Below are 20,457 nucleotides of genomic sequence, written 5' to 3'. Positions count from 1 at the left end.
CACCTGTCAGGAGTGTCCAATCAGCGTTGGCTTTAGGGGAATTAATTGATGAAGGTGTCTCCGGACGAGCTCACTTCACTCTGTCATTTTATTTGTAGCTAAAGCAGCGGCGGGAATAGCAGCTGCATTTCTTTTCTCTTCCTCCCTTCACATTCCATTATCATAGTTTCCAATGGAAAAGCAGGGAATGAAAGGGAACAGGTACTGATCTTCAGCAGCAACTTAGAGAAACACTTTGGCAAACCTGATTTTTAAGATTATATATTGATTGTAGCCTCACGGTATTTTTTTAATTTATTTTTTTAATTTTGTCTAAAGTTTGGCACTTCATTCACCAGGAATAACAGCCTTTGTTATATTTTATTAGCAGGATGCCTTGAGACAAATACAGCATCTGGCTGAGGATTGTGTGTGTGTGGCTTTTTCTTTTTTTTTTTTTCCCTTTTTTTTTTCCCCCCATCTCTCTCTCTCTCTCTGCAAATGCTGGGAATAATTTAATTCACGAAATGGGAGACCTGAAGTCGGGTTTTGAAGAGGTGGATGGCGTGAGGCTCGGCTACCTCATCATTAAAGGAAAGCAAATGTTTGCACTCTCCCAGGTTTTTACAGACCTGCTCAAAAACATCCCGCGAACTACCGTGCACAAGCGAATGGATCATTTAAAAGTAAAAAAGCATCACTGCGACCTGGAGGAGTTGAGGAAACTCAAAGCCATCAACTCCATCGCTTTCCACGCCGCCAAATGCACCCTGATCTCCAGAGAGGACGTGGAAGCCCTTTACACATCCTGCAAAACCGAACGGGTCCTTAGGACGAAACGGAGGAAAATAAGCCGGGCGCTGTCAGCCACCGACCTCCGGCCGGAGCTCGCACCCACCGACCCCTTCTCCGGCTTCTGGAAGGAGAACAAACTTTGGCTGGGTTTGAATGACTCTCCCCGGCCCCTGCTGCCCATCCGGAGGAAAGCTTTGCGTCCGGGGGACACAGCCTTGCTACCGGCCTCTCATCTACCTCACATTTTTAGTAAATACACTGGCCACAGCTACCCAGAAATCGCTCGGGCGCCTTGCAAACCCCCCGTAAACTATGAAACGGCGCCGGCGGCGGGCAGCTGCGCGCCCCTCCGCGCCCGCCGCCCGCCCGCCGCCCGCCCCCCGCCCGCCGCCGCGGCGCGGCCGCGGCTCCCGGCCGCCGGCCCCCCGCCCCTGCCCGCCCGCTGCCGCCGCCGCCGCCACGGGGCGGCCGCCGCCGCCGCCGCCGCGCTGGGCCCCCCGGAGGCGCCCGCCAGCCCCTGGCCGCGCCGCGGCCCTGCCGGCCCCGCGGCGCCCCGCGGCTGCCGCTGCCGCTGCCCCGCGGCTTCGGGCCGCCGCCGCCCGCCTTCCCCGAGAGCGGCAGCAGCGACTCGGAGTCCAGCTGCTGCTCCGGCCGCGCCGCCCACGACTCGGACTGCGGCTCCAGCCTCTCCAGCTCCAGCGAGGGCAGCTCGGAGGAGGAGGACGAGGAGGAGGAGGAGGACGAGGAGGGCAGCGGCGCCTCGGACTCCAGCGAGGGCAGCTCGGAGGAGGAGGAGGAGGAGGAGGAGGAAGAGGAGGAGGAGGAGGAGGAGGACAGCACCTCGGACTCCGACTCCAGCTCCGTCTCCAGCCAGGTCTCGGTGCAGAGCATCCGCTTCAGGCGCACCAGCTTCTGCAGCCCGCCCGGCGTGGTCCACGCCAACTTCTTGTACCATCTGGCGGCCGCCGCCGCCGCCGCCCCCCGGCCGCCGGCCCCGGCCCCGGCCCCGGCCCCGGCGGAGCCCGCCGGGCTGCCCGCCCTCCGCGGCGCTCCCGGCGGAGTCAAGCCGGAGCTGCCGGAGGAGTGGGGCCGCCCCGGCTGGGCTCCCGCCGCCCCGGCGCTGCGCTGCTCCGGCGGCCTGGGGAGCTGCTTCGCGGAGATAAGAGATGATAGGGTATCCGAGATCACATTCCCACACTCTGAATTTTCCAATAATGCCAAGAGTACTGACCTAACAATTAACTGTGTTGCAAAGGGGGCCTCTTCACCTAGCCCAAAGACAAACAATGCATTTCCACAACAAAGAATACTCAGAGAGGCAAGGAAATGCCTTCGAGCAACTACTACACACCGTGCAGATAACAATACAATAGCTGCTAGGTTCTTAAATAATGATTCTTCATCAGCGGCAGCAAATTCAGAGAAAGATTCCAAAATCCCTCATTGTATTGAATTTGCCACGGATTTGCCCTCTTTACAAACTGATCCTGAGGAGGATGCTGCTTCTCCAGGGGCAGCAGCAGCAGCTGAGCTCCAGTGCACTGATACAGGCAATAAGCCATTGCCATTCCTGCACAGCATTAAAATCAAAATAGAGGACAGCAGTGCGAACGACGAGTATGAGCCTGATCTTACAACACATAAGCTAAAGTGTGAGTGCAATGATACTAAGGATGAGTTTTACGGTGTGACTGAGAGTAATAACCAGGACGCTTTATTAACAGCCAAGGAAGATTCTGCATGCACTGAGAAAGAAACCACTTCCTTAAACCCGCTGACTCAGAGTCAGGTCCTCTCATGCACTTTAGGTACTCCAAAACCTGAGGATGGGGAGTATAAATTTGGAGCAAGGGTGAGAAAAAATTACAGGACACTGGTTTTGGGAAAGCGACCTGTACTGCAGACTCCTCCAGTCAAACCAAATTTGAAATCAGCTCGAAGCCCACGTCCTACAGGTAAAATCGAGACACATGAAGGAACACTGGATGATTTTACAGTTAACAATAGACGCAAAAGGGTAGCCAGCAATGTAGCATCAGCAGTGAAAAGGCCATTTAATTTCATGGCAAATTTTCCCTGTCCACCATCACTAATTATTGGCAATGATGGGGATTTGTTGCCAGCTTATTCCTTAAACACCACTAAGGATTCCCAGCCACCTCACAAGGCCCATCCTGTATGGAAATGGCAGCTGGGCGGTTCTGCAATACCTCTTCCACCTAGCCACAAATTCAGGAAATTTAATTAATAAAATAGTTTGGAAAATATTTTCTTGAACCACCTTTAACTTTCTTACGTTTTTTAAACTCTGCAGGATGGTTTGTACAAGCCCATTAATGCTATACACACTCTTGGAATCCTGTTTTATCACATTGTGAAGACAGAAACCGGATTACTATTTTCTTTACCATTACAACAGTGATTTTTTGATTTGTTTTGGGTTTTTGTATTTTTTTGGTTCTGTTGCATTTGGGTTTTTTTTTGTTACATTCCACAGAGTACTTCAGGCTAAAGACTCAAGTTAAACTCAGTTATTATGGTAGAGCTGGAACACTTTACTGTTTAAATGCTAATAATGCACCAGTACCTCAATTCAACTGCTGCAAATAAATGTCAAAAGGTTGAATAATAAATATTAGAATGAGCCATTAAATTTATGCACTAGATTTCGAAAATGGAAGTCTAACTGTTAATTCAGTTAAAGTTTGTTAAGTTACATGGTTGCACAGTAAGGGTTCACTATAATTCAATGTGGCAGCAGCCTACTTTTCGGGAGCTTTGTTTTCGGGTGCAGGGGTGTCTTTTTCGAAGAGCAGTTGCACTTACTCCTTTTTCTCTGGTTTGGAAAGGCTGGGGTCCGCCTGCGACCCCAGCGCTGGGAAAAGCTGCCTCATCTGAAACCAGTAAATAAATGTGGAATTCTATTTTTGGTAAAAGGGTGTCTTTTTACTTGTACAGCCACTCTTTGCAATTGGGAAGCCTTTTTGTTTCACCCAGAGGTCTTAAATAAGGTTACTGTTACCCACTAATGTCATACTTAGGTTGTGGTCTGAACATGCCCCTTACAAACTTGCAAAGCAACTAAAATATTTGCCCGGCTAGCAGTACAATTTATGGTCCAGCCCCTCACGCTGGCTGGAGGAAATAGCAAAGCAGTAAATACAACACAGAAAGTGAAACGAGAGGCCGTAAGTGGAAAGAATACACAAAATGAGAAGACCGTGTTATTCATAGCTTTTTGGCACCAAAACTCAGGCGTTTCGACCGTGTTATACTTCCCGGTTCTATCCTCATCTCTTGAAATCTGTTGTCGTGGGTTTTTTTTTGCCATGCCATCCTCTCTATGTAGCAGAAACATTTCTACTGCACGTGACAATCAGAGGCAATTATCTATATTTGCACTTAATATCGAAATAGTCGAACAGGCAGACTTCTAGAGTCTAGCCCTCGGTAAGACATGCTGGTATAATATATTGTGATGATGGAAGCAGTAAATCAAAATTATGGAAATTTGCACTGTTGAAAAGCATGCTTTAGCTTTATTTTCAATTAAAAACACTGTTTAAAAAAAATTTCCTGATTCCATACACTTTGAATTATTGCAGAGTTATCCATGGTTTCCTCTCCGTTTGTAAGTTCACTGTTTTTATTTGGAGGAAATACGCTTCAAGAGGTTAACTGTTTCCCTCCCTCCCCCCCCCAACCCCTCGAAAAGAAAGGGAAGGGGGGGAAAAAAAAAAAAAGGCTGGAGGCCGAGGTGGAGGCAGAGCTGAGGACGGGGGAAGGTCTCTCTTGCGGGGGGAGGACGGGTACAGCAACTCTGAAAACAGCCTGAAAAGTTTGCAGCTTGAGAAAGGCAGTTATAATTGAGTTGCTGAATCAGCAGAGTTTAGGATGAATAATTGCTGGTTTCTTTCTTTGGATTAGCATTTTATTTATACTAGATCATTCCCAAATTAAATTTTAAGGATTCCACTCATCGATCAATCCCGGGAGAATAATTTATCGTAAATCAAAAAAGGAAAACAAAGCAACAATGTAATGTTTACTGTGTGACTCAAAGTCAACATTTCTGCTGGCAATCCACTGCCTGGGTTTCAATTTTTTAATTCCTGCCTTTTGTGATGCCCTCTCCCAACCCCTTGTGTCTCTAAATATTCCAAGCAGTCACTAACTGATTTCAGCTCTGTTTACTATATCCACACCGTAGTTTTCCTCTCATTGTAAAAGGCCTAATCTAAGAATACCTGCAGCCAAATATATTTAGAAAGAGTAAACAATTGCCTTTCAGTGGAGTTACCCTTCCCCCCTGCATGCACACGCACACACACACACACGCACACGCACACGCACACACATCACTTTAAACTGCCAATTGCAAAAGGTGCATTGCATACTTAACCGCTCTGCTGAAATTACGATGGTCATGAAAAATCTGCTTGCTGAAGTTTTTCTGAGATGAATGTTTACATTCGTATGTTTAGAGCCACACAGATTACAGCCTTATTTCCAGAGAACTGTAAATATGTACAAAATGTACTGCTCAGGAAAGCCCCCTGCTCTGTTAGAAAGCTGTGTCTGCTTGACAAAGGTCTTCCCTTGACCAAAAAAAAAAAAAGGGGGGGGGGGAGAAAAAAAGAGCCAAACCCAAAAGCTAGAAAGGTGCAATATGCAGACTTGAAACCTAAAATTTCGCCTTGTCAATTAAACAATGTATCACTTTCAAAGTAACTCCGTCCCCTGACCCTGTTTACTTCCAATTAGAGATATGCTGATTTGGCCAGGAATTATAAATTACAGAGGTGCCTTTTCAGGTTCCCGAAATAATCCTGGGAGGGGGGAGGGGGAGGAATAAGCATAAATTTATACCAAATAGGCTCTGCAGAGTTGAGGACGTGAAATATGGCGCCCAGCCCTGCCAGCGGCCCGGGAGCTCCAGGCCCGGGAGCGGGAGCGGGAGAGGGGCAGGGAGCGCCCCAGGCCCGGCACCCACCGGGCATTCCCGGCAGGCCGCTCCGCTGGGCTCCCCGCCATGCAGGCAACATCAAAAGGCAAGAAGTTAAACAGCCAAATAATTTTCACACGTGTACACCTCAGTTTAGTGCAAGCCACTAACAAGGACATTCGTGTTTTTACTACCGTTGGAGAAATTAGCCAGGTACAATAACTCACTGGGGGGAAAAAAAAGGGGGGGGGGGAAGGTATTCTTTCAAATTCTGGTAGTTTGGTAACTGTTTCCGATGGCATCGTAATTATTATTGCGAGCAGAGTTCATTATCATTTCAGCCCTAATAATATAAAGTCATATCATTGAGTTACATAAAAATAACCAATTTTCTCCCATAAAGGTAAGTTCCGATAACGAGGAAAAACAAAGGTTTTTCATGTGAGCCAGGTTACCATTTTGTTGCAATGTTTACAGGAGATAAACCCTAAAATGTATTAGTAATGCATCGCCACCATTTTCCAGTTCCTGGTGTACACAAAAATCAACAGAATTTTCTAGAGGAAAAAGCAATCGAGGGAAGCACGTGTACTTTATGGACTATACTCCATAGGTATTTGCCACAAGTAGAGTTCACCAGTAAATTTATTGGGAAGATTTCTGCTGCCAGATGGAAGACAAAAGGAAGTTTTGGACTATGTTTAATTCTCTAGAGCATTAAAAAGGGAACACGTGTAATGCCTTCAGCAACGAGGTATATTGCCTTAAAAGATGTAACTTGCCGTTTACAACAATTTACTTTAAGAAGTGATTGTTCTATAACCTACACTTACTTGACCACAGTGGGATAATCTCTTTACAGGTTATATATTTAAAACGCCACTACTAGCAATAATGCAAAATAGTGGTAGCTGTTGTATGAAGTTTGCTGTTCAATCAATTCACTTGGTGATTTTTTTACATGGTCTCTGATCGTTTTTCCTCTAACAGATTTAGTTGCCAATAAATTAAAGTTTCTGCAGAAATGAGAGCAATGCTATCATGTTTGTGTTTGTCACTGTTCACACATGCAAGTGGTTGAGACGGAGAGGGGTAAAAAAGTGGCATTTTCGACACGGCCGTAATCTGCAGGAAAATATTCTACATATGCAGTATGTTAGAGAACGTGAAACATGGATAACATTGTTAATTGTGGTTTTTATGGTTAAGATGATTGCTGGAAAGAATACGCAATGGCTCATCCTGGGATCTATTTGGTCAGCTTGGAAGTACAAAAGGAGGGCGAGCGCCTGAAAATGAAAAGCCCTGGCTAGCAAAATAAGGAGGGAGGCACTGGGATCTACCTTGCTAAAGTCAAGCTTGCAGACATCCCCCATTCCCCGGGTATTTAGCCCTGCAACCGCGCTTAAAGAAAGCGCGGTCTAACAGCTCCTGGGCCGAGCTCCCGGGTGCAGGCCGGCCGGGGCTGGCCGGTGAGCGCCGCGGCCTGCGTGGAAACCTTTTGGGAAGGGACAGCTAACCGGTTTTAGGCCTTCCACGTTGCATTTTTTCACTGCGCTGATATAATTATTTGCCGTGCCCTAGGCCCCTCTCTCTCCCCCTCTCCCTTTCACTCCGAGGCGGCCTCACAAGCCCCCGCTTTAAAAGGCCCGAGATGTTTTGCATGAAGCGCTCACAATAGGGGTTGCGAGAATTGACAGTTTCAAAAACAAGGCGCCCTGTCCTTTCCAGATGCCGAGGACCCCTCTCCCGCACCATCTCTCGTTTGCTCCTCGCTGCTGGTGGCTTTATCCTTAGCATTGCAAATATACGGCAACAGCTGTGTTTGTAAACAGGGGGGAGGCCGGCGGGAGCCCCGCCGCCGCCGCCGCCGCCGCCGCGGCCGGCCCTGCTCCGCGCGGCGCGCTGCCTCCGCTGGCCGCCGCTTCGCTGCCTCACCAGCCACCGCCTGGACATAAAAAAAAAAAAATTAAAAAAATAAAAAAAAAAGAAAGAGGGAGAGGGAGATTAAAAAAATGAAGGGAGCGAAGCCGGGGCGCGGGAGGAGCGGCGGCCCTCGAGCGGCGGGCCTGCTCGGCGGCGGGGCGGCCCCTCCGCCGCGGGCCCGGGGGACAGCGCGCCTCGGGCGCCATCTTGCCCGGCGCCACACAGCCTCCCCCTGGCACCCTGGCCCGGCTCTCCCGCTCCCGGAGCGGCTCCCCGCGGCCGGGCGGGGGCGGCGCGACAGCCTGCGGGGCCCCCGGGGGCTCCCGCACTTCAAAGCGGCCTCTCGGCGGGGCCGCGTCTCCCACCCTGCTCCCCCCTCCGGCTCCTCCGCTGGGGCGTCCATCTTCCCGGGCTCTCCTGTGGCGCGGCCCCGGCCCCGCCGCCTCCCGCCCTGCCCTCTCCGTGCGCGGGGGGCCGCGGCCGGGGTAAAGCCACAGGGGAAGCCCGCGGTGGTTCCGCGGGGCCCTCGGGGCAGCTGCCGGGCGAGGGGCCGGCGCGGGCGGCCCCGGGCCGCGGCGGGGAGGCGGCCAGGGAACCGCCGGCGGGGCCCGGCGCCGCGGGAGGCTTGGGGGCTTCGGGGGAGGCCTCAGGGCGCCGGGGGAGGCTTGGGGGCTCCGGAGGAGGCCTGGGGGCTCGGAGGATGCCGTGCGCCCTCCGCCTCCGCGGAGCCGGCCCGGGAAGGGGACGGGGAGCGGGGTCAGCGCGGAAAGTGCAACAGGGCTGTTTGCTCTTGCGTCTAAAATGCAGTCGGGGCTGTAAAGCGTGTGAAATTACGCACTGGTCTCTTAAAGAGTGGCTAATTTATAGTAAATAGCGAGGGCTTTGTAAATGGCTTTATTATGTTGTTTCTTGTTAATTGTTGAGAAAATCCCCATTGTTGAGTGTGAATGGCTTTATGGGCTAACCCGGGCTCCGGTGCAATCCAGGGGCAGTAAATGGCCGCTCCGCTAATGTGGCCCGTAGCGAAAAGCCGGCACCAGCCGCGGTGACCTTTGGGCGGCGGGGCCGGGGTGCGCGGCGGGGCCGGGCCGGGCCGGGCCGGGCCGGGCCGGGCAGCGGGGCCGAGCGGGCGCCGGGGCGTGCGGCCGCCGCGCTAAAATGGACGCCCCACAGGCAGCCCCTGCGCCGGGCGCGGCTGCAGCTTCGTCCCCTCGGAGCGGGGAGACACCAGGACCCCGGCACGGGGGTGACCCCGGCTCTCCCGGCCCGGCAGCCCGGGAAGCAGCGGCGCGGAGCGGCCCCGCGGCGGGCCCGGCCGGCTCTCCCGGCGCAGGGCCGAGCGCGCCGGCCCCGCCGTGGCAGCGCACACGTGCAGGGGCCGCTCCCCGCCTTTGTTAGCGGCCGCGCTGCCCGCCTGCCCCGCAACGCCCCGGCCGGCAGCCCGGGGTGCCCCTGCCCCGCCGAGGGGCACGTCTGTCCGGTGAGGGGGGCGGGCGGCGCCCCGGCAGCGCCGCGCTGCAACGCGGCCCTCGGCCTCCCTCGCCGCCGCCCCCCTTGGACAAATAAACAGGAGCGAGCCCCTCCAGCCCCTGCTCCCCCTGTCCCGGAGCGGCGGGGGGCGGTGAGGGGGGGTGGGGGTGGGGGGTGCCGCAAGGAACTTCCCCAAACTCCACATCGCGGGCCCCCGGCCGCGGGGGGAGGCACGCCGCGGCTCCCGGCGGTCAGAGGAACCGGGACGCGGGGACTCCCCCGCCGCTGGAACATAAACGCCGTTTCACCGAAACGCCTCCCGCGTGCACGTGCCTGCATACTATAAAATACAAATCGCGATGAAATGTAAATTCCACTCTAGAAACTTATATCGGGCTATTCTCTTTCCTGAAATCTCTCCCCCTCTGATTTCGCTATTAGGAGAAATCCCCCCGGGTTTAAAGCACTTGTTTCACGGATTTCTGTACAGCCCACATCTGTTGACTTCCCCTCTGCGGCTCGCCCCTTCGGCAGGCAGAGGACGTCGCGGGTCTCCCGGCGGGGCCGGGCCGCGGAGGGGCCGCCGCAGCCCCAGCCCTGCCCCTCGTAGCGCAGCGATTTTCCAAACTGCCTTTCAGGATCGGGATTGAATTGCAAACTCGTCAGATGCACGGCTCCCTCTTCCCCGGGACTTGCGCTCGCAGTGCTTTTCCAGGCTGATTAGTGGTGTCGGAGCAGCTAGGTAGGGCTGTACAGTCCATTTCCCTCAAAACAGGATGTTTCCATCAACCTGCATTTGGTTTTCCCCAAAGAGCAGCGGAGAGTTTAGCTGGGAAACGCGTCCCGGCTAAACCCTCGCCTTCAGCTGCCACTCGGGTCACTTCACATCTTTGTATTATATTTCATCCTGTCATTCCCCTTTCTCTACCTTCCCGGGCAAAAATAAATAAACTAACAAACAAACAGAGCCTTGGAAAAGCCGTTGCCGATGGCGAAGCGCGGGGCTGCCGCACCGGCAGCACCCGGCGGAGCGGCGGGGCCGGTGAGCCGCCCCCTCGCCGGCCGGGGCACGGCTCGGCCCGGGGGACACCCTCCCCGGCCTCCCGGTTTGGCTTGTGGTTGCTCCCCGAGCAAAGCCCCTGCTCTCCCGGACCACCTCCCGCCCGAGCAGCGGCTGCCGCCCCGGGAGCCGCGCGTTCGCTGGGATTTCCAGCGTCTTTGTGCGTTTGTGGAGATGCGTGTGAATAGGGCTGCGAGTGTTAAAACTGCCACATAACCTGTGCGAACATATGTTTTATATTTACCCGCGATGCTTTTGTGTTCCCGGGATTCAGGGGTAAGCTGCCCGAGACAATAGCGAACCCAGAAATATTATCTAGTAAACTGCGTGAAAAAAAAGAAAAAAAGGGGGTTGCTCGCTTTTGGAAATGATCATTTCCAGTTTCGTGGACATGACAGTTTGCGTAAAGGTAAATAGCGATAACGTGCTATTCCTTGTACAGTTTTCCAGACCATTTGAAAAACTTTACTGTGTCTGCTGCGGATGTTTGAAGTAGCACATTATAACCAGAAGAAGGATTTTCAGGTTGTTTCCCGCTATGACATAATCGTCCCCGTCAAAATCTAGCTAAGTTCGCCGGAGGGAAAAAGATGTTCATGCTAAATGATGTGGGAGAAGAAAAGAGAAAACGGCGTTTAATACGCGCTATAAAATAATGTCAGATCTCCCCGGCTGTGATCTCGCAGTCTCTCTTACATTTTAGGGGAAGTGTATAAATGGTTACCTGGGGTTTACAAATTTTGCTAGTAAAATCTCATTAATTCCATTATGATTTCTGTATCCTTCTCCCGTAAAGGGGCCTGTAAAATGTATTAATTCTACACAAGCCCTGCCATTCATCAAGTCCGTGAACGTTTGTATTGCCCTATCTAACTGCGTAGAGGCCGATAAATAGAAAGGCTCTCCAGATAATCGCTGATATCTCTTGTCCTCCACGCAGAGCACTTGGTGGTATTTGTTCCGTCCCGGAAAAGCGAGCTTCTTAAAGAGGCTTGAAAGTAGGTGAACTTTTTAAAACACACCTGAAAGTGGGGAATCTTTATACGTGTTTGCATTGCTCGTGGGGCAAGAAGGAGGATACCCGGCAGCAATTCCTCATCAGCGGACTTAAAAGAGGCTCCTGCCTTTCCCGAGGCCTTTCTGCCTCCCTTGCTCCCTCCCTCCCTCTCTCCCTCCCTCCCTCTCTCTCTCCCTCCCTCCCTCCCTCCCTCCTCCTTCCCTCTCTGTAAACACCAGCGCACAGATGCGGCGAGGGTTCCCGTGAAAACTCCAGCCCGGAGCCCGGCTCCTCCGCCAGCGCCTGCGGTGCTGCATTTGTTCCTCCCGTTTTCCGCAGGAGACGGATGACATCGGGTTTAGGCAAAAGCTCCGGAGGCTAATTGAGAGTTCAGCGGCTCCAGCCCCAACGCCGGCACAAATTGCAAGATCATTTTGCTGCGGCTTCGTGCGAGCTGCTCTGGCTTCACAAAACCTGCAAACCCAAGCCTCCTTCCAGACAAAATGTACTGCTTATATTTGGTTTAGCAACGTCGATGGCGTCTGATCACTTAGAAAGACGAACTACATAAACATCTGATAGTTTGTATTAGAATCAAGCACAGTGACAATTGCACAGAGCTGGTTTTAATTTTATTCCAAAGTGTTTACACATCGACATATGGTAAATTTGTCTTCGCTGAGAAAGTTAAGAATCAATAGCGTTAATAGCTTTGCATAGACATGATAGCGATTAACATTTCTGCATCTCTACCAGCCCAAGGTTCCTGAAGATAAATGCTTGGGCGCTAAAAGAAAAAGAGTTTTCCATTGAAGATTAACTGGCTCTGCCCGCAAAGGTGCTTCGTAGGCACCGCCGAGTTCAGCAGGACTCGCTGTCTCGCTGCTGACCGGTATGAAGAGGTAGCAGCGCCCTTGCTCCGTTTTCATCTTTATTTTGCAATGCCTTTGCTCACCAGTACCTGCAAAGCTCACGCCTGAAAAAACAACCGGCTCCTTCCCAGCGAGGAGAGCTGGTCTATGACAAAAGGCTGGAGCCTGGGTCCCCCTCATTCCGACTGGGATGACAGCGTTTTCCAGGAGCCTCTCTCGCTCCCAGGGAAGCGGGAAAAGCAAAGCTACCGAGCCCGCTCCCTAACTCACGCTTTCTGTCAAGGTGCCGCAGATCCTTTAGCGTATTCCCTGGTTTTCCCAAGGGATGTCCAGAGACCTCCAGTCGTAGGAAGACAGGGTGGCAAAAGCTCGGTTGTGCCGGAACATTTTCTAGAATCGAGGATGTGCTCCCAAAGAGATCATGAAACTATATATTTATGTATATTTAAAAAAAAACTTCATACACAGGAGTCATCGACATTTGCAAATGCTGCTAATGCAGCAATTTCCCCCAGCATTGAAGGACTATTATTTTTAAATTTCAGGTGTTGCTTTAGGAAGATCATGAAATCACGTAGAAACTCTAAGCCTAACCCAATCCACAGATGTCTATGCACGTCTCTAAGTCAAACAGGTCAAATATTTTTTAAACACGCATTTACCAAGAGAAAAAAAAAAAGGCATCTAAGCTGGAAACCTGTGGGGGCATAACAAAAGGAAAGAGGCCAGAAAGAAATATCCCACAGTGGATTACAAGGTTATGGGACAGGTCACTATAGGAAAGTTAAACAAAAAATGAAGGGTACGTTATATAAACCTCACATAATTAAAAAATAGTTAGTTCCAATGTTGTAGCTATACCCTCAGATATTTGTTGAGTTTGTTGATCAAGTGCCTGTGAATTTACTGGGAGTCTATTCTGTTAATATACCTTTATTTACCCGGCGTTTGATTTTTCACATAATTAGAAAACTGACCGCAGCCTTTAATGACTGTGTATTTAATGAAGACTATCATTATTTTACACCGCAGACAAATGTACAGAATGAGCTATTATAGGAGGGGACGTAGTCAGACAAGAAATAAGCCCAGCCTTACAGAGAGAGGACTCTAAGACAGTAATATATTAAATATTGCAGCGATCGATTTCAATACCCTGAGTGGACACGGGAATAAAAATTCACCCCCAAGATGAACTGATTAGGAATTCTTTGTTGGGAGGAAAAAAATTGCGATTTTTTGTTGTTGTTGTTGTGGGTTTTTTTTTTTGTTTGCAGATCTTTTTTTGTTCAGGTTAGAAGAGGGCCGGGCAAGCATCTTTCAAACTCTCGGGTCCCGGTTTGGAATATAACCCTAAAGGTTAGCCGCATCTCAATGGCTTTTCTCCGTGGTAAAAAGATGGGTCTTTGTCCGAAGAGAGACGGATTAAATATCAAGCTCGGCTCCGGTGCGCGGGACAGGGGCAGCCCCCCCCCCTCCCCCCCCCCCCCCCCCCCCCCCCCCCCCCCTCCTCGGCAGCGGCCCCGCGGAGCGGCTGCCGCCCGCGGCAGGGCTGCGCACCGGGCCGCCTGGCTGGGGGCAGCGGGCTTTTCCCGCAGCCGGGAGCCCGGGACGGGCAGGGCCGGGACGGGCAGCGCGGCGGGGGCCGGCTCTCGCCTCGGCCGCCGGGGCGGCGGGGGGGGGCGGCGGCGGCGGGAGCGCGCCCCGGTGCCGGCGCTGGAGGGGAGCGGCACCGGGCCGCCCCCCCGGCAGCCCCTTTGTAGCCAGGCCAATTAAAACGGCACACAAAGCTGCGCCCCAGCCACCCTCCGCTCCCACCGCTGCCCCCAGCCCTCTCTTCCCTTCCTTCCCCGCACATCCCGCCCCCCCCCCCCCCCCCCCCGCCCAGCCACGTCCCTTCTCGGCTTTAATTAATAATTAAAAGGCAGAATGAAAATTAAAGAGGGGGCAGAGGAGGGGCGAGGCGTTTCCGTGCCCCGCGGGAGCCCGCCTGGGCGCTGGGGATGGGGGCGAAGGTGGCCGGGCATCGTGCGGGGCTGCCGGGCTGGGGTCCCTCCGCACCCTCCGGGCAACCTTCCTCCTCCTCCTCCCCGGGGGTGCCGAGGTGGCCGCCCTGCAGAAGGCTGTTGGCGGTAGCCGGGGCTGAGGCTTGGCAGGGCAGCGGCCGGGGGCTCGGGTTTGCTCCACTCCCGCTCGGCTGCAGGGGAGAGGAATTACGGCCCAGAAAATGTGAACCTGTTGACTGCCACATCCCGAGTGAAAGGGCCGGTAGTCTTTTACATTCCCAAACCTATGAAGTTGGGATGCCATCGCTGGGCCCCTGGATTCACCTGTCACTGCAATCACTGCCCCCGAGCACTGACAAATATTCACAATAAAAGAGTGAAAGGGTCTCTTAAGGTTCACTGATTTGTGTGTAGAACTTTGGAAAACTGCAAACAAGCGAGAAAAATTGTCCATTCTTGTGAAGGGAAATACAAGTTTGCACTTAACCGTTCAGCGACAAAACCCAAGGACTGGCCAAAGAGCCGGTGACACACACTGTAATCTCCATAACAATTTCATTTCCTCTCTTCCCTCTCTCCCTCTTTACTGGTTAGCAAAGGGGAGAATCTAAGGGTTTAATCCCGAGGAGGGCTTTCCACTTATTCCCACTGCAGGGAGAAGGGGATATTGAGAAAAGCCAACAGATCCCGAACAAAATGGAGAGGGAAGTCCTCGGGCTGTGCGGTGGGAGAGCCGGGTTGGGAGCACCCAGCCAGAGGACACATGCAAGTCAGAGTGAAATAGAAACTGGCGTTATTAGATTTCCTTTTAAGTGTGCCTTTGGATTAGTTGTACACGGAATCTAATAATTAAGGCCCTTCTCTTTAGAGAAAACCTTTTCGGTTTCGTATTCCAGCGTCGGGCGTGATTGCTGCGTGCTCGAGAGAAAAAAATAAAGGACCAGTTTTTCCTTTGAGCGCAAAAAGTTGCTGCCATGTAAGTGGTTTTTCCTAAAGACGACATTAAATTGTAGGGTATTAGCAATAATCACGGAGGGATCTGTTTTATACCGTCTCAGGCCTCAGAGTCTGCTGTTCCCGTCTTGCTGGGACCAGGGAAAAGCGCTTCCCGATTAAATTCTGCATTAATAGAACTTGGCAACCGGCAACAAAAACCTTGCTTAAGTGAAATGAAGAGACAAAAGGCACTTTAAATGCTGAGGCTGGGGGCTGGGGAGCTTATGCCACTAATTTTAAATGAAGACGACGTTCATGCCTTGCAACCAGCGGAGAGCCCGTGCTTCGGCTGGGTGAGGGATAGCACTAATTCTCCTCCGTGGGCTCGCTGCGAGGCTCCGGGCAGGGCTGGCCGCCCTCCGCATCCTCCCTCGCCTCCCAGGGACGCACCGTTTGTACCCGAGACCTGGGAGATCCGCAAAAACAAAACCCTCCGCTCCCAGGCGGAGCTGCCGCTGCCTCCGCCTCAGCTGACCTGGCCATTAAAAAGAAGGGAACTCGGCTCCGCCGGCCGGGGGGAGCCCCCGGCGCCCGGGAGTGGCGGGGCGGGCGGGAGGTGGGGTGGGGGGGTCTCCCCACGCACTGCCCAGGAGAAACCTCCGAAATAATGGGGGCATTGCCACGACCTGCTCCGGGGAAGGTTGTTCTCCTCCCCCCCCCACCCCCCCACTTTGAGACGCGGGTGTCGTTTCCCACGGGGACACGCGACCTCAGAAGCCCCTTCCCGATGCCCGCGAGCTCTGTGCTGCGCGGGGGCGGGGGGGGACACGACGACGGGGACACACAGCTCCCACGCGTGTCCGCGGGCCGTGCCCGCGGGCCGGCGCAGCGGGACGCCCGGCGCCGCGGCGGTGGGACGGAGCCCCCTCCGGTGGGGTCTGCGCGGAGCGGCGCTGCGCGGAGCGCGGAGCGGGGCCGCAGCCCGCGCCGGGGCCGGCTCTGGGCGCGGAAATAGAAATGTAACATCTCTGCAGACAAATTAATTTTTGACGGATTTATGGCACGGTTTGCTTTCAAGATATTCATTGGCTCCTCCGAGCTGTAATAAAGTCCAGGGTGCAGAAGTATAAACACGCACCGTCTGCTCGGCGGAAACCCTCGAACAGTATCTGCCAGCGAAAGATCAAGACACTTTGTGCATTTTCCACAGATAATGCCCATATTCCGAATGAGTGATCAGAGAACTCCGGTATTGTTAAGTAAAATGAGAGGAAGGCGAGTGACGTGGGAGTCGAACAATGGCATTTCTGAATCAGTTTGGTTGATTGACATTCGGGGGCTTCATGACCCGAGGGAATAGGACTCATTACCGTGAATACACCAAAACATCAACCGAGATTAGAACTCTGGATCTTTTAAAAATCCTATTTCATTCTAAATTATAGTGGGAAAATACCAATTCTAAGAAAAAAGAAAGAGAGAGGGAAGAAATTACTCCTTTATGCTCCTTTAATTGCTCAAAGCCCCCAAATACAGTAAGAAATAGCGTTACGATTTTAGACAGCATTTAAGAGGAGAAAATTAACTTTACAAACTAAAAATCTTGCCGCTGACAGAACACTGAATACGAGGAAATATATATTTCTGGGACCTGCAGATCTTGCGCCGAGCTGAGACGGGAATAGGCGCACGGCGCAGGAATAACTTAATAAGAAAGATATTTGACAGATTGATATGAACAACTAATTAGATATTATTCCCTTTTCCTTTGCTACGCGTTTTATATCCCAAATCCTCAGGAAAAGGATAAGTAAGCATGAGGGGGGAAAAAAAAAATAGAGGGGAAAATAAAAGGCTGAGGAAAAATGTGTCCAAACCAGCCTGGAGAGTCAGGAGAGGCAATCACGAGGGGTGCCATGGGATTCTGTTTGGAAGACCGGCTGGCTCTGAACAAAGTCTATTTCTCACAAAATTGGGAGCAAAAAAATTGTAATAGGGTGTCTGGTAGAAGAGGGCAAAATCCCTGAGAGCCGGCGACCGTCCTTCCCCGGCAGAGCAGCCCCAGCCGCAGGCAATGGCCGTCACGATTTGCCCGTCCTCAAAACTATCTCCGGATCCTGCAACCGAAAACACGGTCCCTGGGTCCAGCACAGGGCCAACGTATCCTAAATATAGTTGTATTCGCTCCTTCCTATCTTTAGGGAAATAAATGCTCACGGGGTTCCTGACACAGGATGAAGCGCTTAACCAGTGACATTATGAATGTGGCTGCAAGAGAAGGTTGCCCTGTTATCAAATTTTCGATCAGTTATCAAAGCTGAGGATTGCTTAGGAGTCATTGCTTGGCACAATAGAAACAAGGACGGTTTTATTTATTCGGCGACCAGAAATACAAATAATTAGGACCCTGGCAATCCTGCCAAATAAATTTAGTGCTTTCAGGTTGAAACACAGACACACAAACAAACCCGATCATTATCTAAATGTTCAATTATACATTTACTAATACGGCCAATGACTCAAAGCCTCCGCACGTCTAGATATCATCTTTATACGGAGACATCTTGGTTTTAATTAATGACTGCTTTATTCTCATTATTCTCAGGAAAAATAGGGGTCACGTCACATTAAAATTAAGATTATTTTAATTTATTTAGGCTCTTAAGCAAAAATCAGTCTAATTATATTTCGAATTACGAGGGAGAGGCGATTTCACTCGTTGGAGAGTTTGAACAAAGGCACGCCACCCGGTAGCGTACAATGCCGAGCGCGGGGCAGGGAAGGAGCGACCCAGCTTTTCCCCGCGTTCTCTTTAGGTGCCATCTGGAGGGATGAGCGGGACAACGCGGTCAGGCGGCACCGCGGCTGTCACCCGCGGCGCCCCGCGCGCCCGAGCCCCAGCCGAGCCCCGCGTATTGCCGGAGACCGGCCGGCACCGAGACTCGGGCGGGAGAAGTTAAACCTGCGGCGCTCCCGCCCCCCTGCCCATCCCCGGGCACGGCGGGGAGAGACCGCCCGTCGCTGCCGGGAGCGTGCCCGGAGCGGGGGGGGGGGGGGCTGCGGGGGCAGCGGGGGCGCGGCGGGGCACACTCCGCTCCACCGGGAGGCGGCGGCGGCCCCGCACCTGCGCGGGGGCCGCGCGGGGAGTTCCCGGGGGAGGGCAGCGCCCCGGCCGCCGGGGGAACAAAGGCAGCGGCGCGGGGGGCGCCCGCTCGGCCGCGGCGGCGGCTGCCGGGCGAGGCGAGGCGAGGCCGCGGTCGGAGGGGCCGCCCCGCCGCCGCCGCCGCCGCCGCCGAGGCCGCGGCCCCGGCCCCCGCCCGCCGCTGGCGGCGCCAAACGCGGGCCGGCAGCGCCCCCTGCAGGGCGGCGGCGGCGCGGCAGCGCCTCGGCGGCGGCACCGCCCCTTAAAGGGGCAGGAGCTCTTAAGGTGGAACGGGCAGGGGAGCGGCGGCGGCGGCTTCCTCCGCGCCGCGGATGGGCGCGGGGAGTCCGCGTCCCGCCCGACGGCGGCGGCGGCGGCCCTGCCGCTGACCTCGTCCTGAAATACCGTCGGTGCTGCCGCCGTCTCCGTCCTCGACCCCCGCTCTCCCGTGAAGGCATCGCTGTTTTTGCGGTGTATGTCCGTGAAGCGCGGGGTGCTCCCACGGACGTGATTTTCCACGCGGGACCCGCGGGCCGTACCGCGCCGGGTGGATTAGTCGGGGGCAGCGGTGCCGGGGCAACGCCCGCCGCCGGTTGCGGCGGGGGCGTCCTCGAGGGAGGGGCCGGTGGGGCTGCCCGGGCCGAACCGGCCCCGCCGACGGCCGCGGCGCTGCTAACGGGGTCCGACCCTCGGCCCCCAGGACCCCCGGCGCTTCGTGCTTCGCTTCATGGCGGGCACCACCCCGCTCGCTCCCGGGGTACGGACAGCCCCCGCCGCCCACGCACCGTCCCCCGGGCCAGGCAGCCGCACCGGGTTCCCCGCCCGCCTGGGAGCACTGGCCCCGCGTGGGGGTCGGAAGAAAAAAAAGGGGAAAGAGGGGAAAAAAGAAGCGGCGCCCCTTCAAGTGGTCCTGCCCCAGGGGCGAGGCGAGCCGTGCCCGTCGCTCCGCGCCGCTCCGCACCGCGCGGAGCCGGGAGGGCGCAGAGCTCCTGCCGGCCCCGGGCAGCTTTAGCGAGGGGTCCGGCGGGCTTCTAGGGCAGCTGCTCTCCCGCGTCCTCGTGTTCCCCCCGCGCACAGGGGCGCAGCTCCGTTTCGGGGGAGGCGGGGCGGGGGCTGCGCGGGGCTCCGCGGCCGCGGGCCGAGCCTCCGCGGCTGCGGGACGGGATGTTCCCAGACAAGCTCTTGCCGCGGAGCATCCTCCCCCTGCCCTGCGCCACTCGTCCCCAGAGCAAACCGAATACAGTTAATTAGGAAAAAAAAAAAAAAAGGGCGGGGGGACAATCTCCCCCCCTACACAGTATTTTGCAGCTGCCCGAGAAGGGCCGTGCGGCCCCCTCCCGCCCTCCCCGGGGCAGCGGGGGACGGAGGCGCCGCCGTGCGCGCTCCTCCGCGGTGTGTCGTCGTCCCCCCCGTCAGCCTCACCGAGCAATGATTTTATTCTGGCTCTTGGGGTTAGTGAGAAGGCGCGGTGGCAGCACGGAAGGTCCTCCCAGAGACGCACCGGCGCTGAGCCCCCGAGGGGCTGCAGCGCGCAGGGAGCCGGTGCCCACGGCGGGGCCGGCCGAGCCGCGCAGCTCCCAGCGCCGGCACCGCGGCCGTGGCGGCGGGACGAATGGACACCGGCGAACCTCACCAAAGACACCCGCATCTGCACCTCTTTGACCCTCAAAAATGAAGCCGAGAAGGCAGCCGCGGGAGCTGGAGATGCCTCTCGGCCGCGCAAGGGCGCGATCGTTGCTCTGAAAATTCAGAGCCGAATTTCTCGCGTTTCTAGACGAGGGATGGGTTTTTTTTTGTGGGGGGAGGGGTTGGAAACTAATGAAGACAAATCTGCGTTAGAGCTACTCCACACAGGCCATTAAGCACGACGAGGTTTCCCTCTCGTGTTTTTAAGCGGTGATTTGTGAGCGCCGCGTATGGTGGTAGCGGCGGGGCGGCCCTACCGCGCAGCGCCGCGCAGCACCCGCGCCCTCACGGTGGCTTGCAAGCTCCGAGCCTCCACCGAGCTGGCCGAAATAACCGCGAAATGTTTTCAAAATCAAACCCGTTTTCTGCGCGCCCCCCCGCCCCGCGCAGCAGAGCTGAATGGTGACGGCTAGCGTGGCGCTGCGCGGCTCTGCGCGGCGCTGCGCGGAGCGGTCCCCGACCTGCTCCGCCGGCTGTTTTAAGTGAAATAGCCCAGCGAAGCTCTGAAACAAGGCGAGGAAGGAAGGGCCATGTCCTCCGCGCATCGCCGCCTTATTTTTTGTTTTCCACTTGAAATTTCTGCAGAGTAGCCAGTAAATTAGCGCTGGGTCTCTCCTGGCCAGTGAAGACCCCCGAAATTTGG

General features: G+C 54.7%; 1 protein-coding gene across 1 annotated transcript; it reads left to right on the top strand.

Moving 5' to 3' along the window:
• The first annotated feature begins 506 nt into the window (after positions 1-506).
• Positions 507-3,022, top strand: SKIDA1 (SKI/DACH domain containing 1). The gene is given in 2 exon segments (XM_050892029.1): positions 507-1,259; positions 1,262-3,022. Coding segments are annotated over 2 exon segments (2,514 nt in total).
• Positions 3,023-20,457: the final 17,435 nt, after the last annotated feature.

The sequence above is a fragment of the Gymnogyps californianus genome, chromosome 2, assembly GCF_018139145.2.
Source record: "Gymnogyps californianus isolate 813 chromosome 2, ASM1813914v2, whole genome shotgun sequence".
Lineage (NCBI taxonomy): Eukaryota > Metazoa > Chordata > Aves > Accipitriformes > Cathartidae > Gymnogyps > Gymnogyps californianus.
This window is presented reverse-complemented; position numbering and strand designations above follow the sequence as displayed.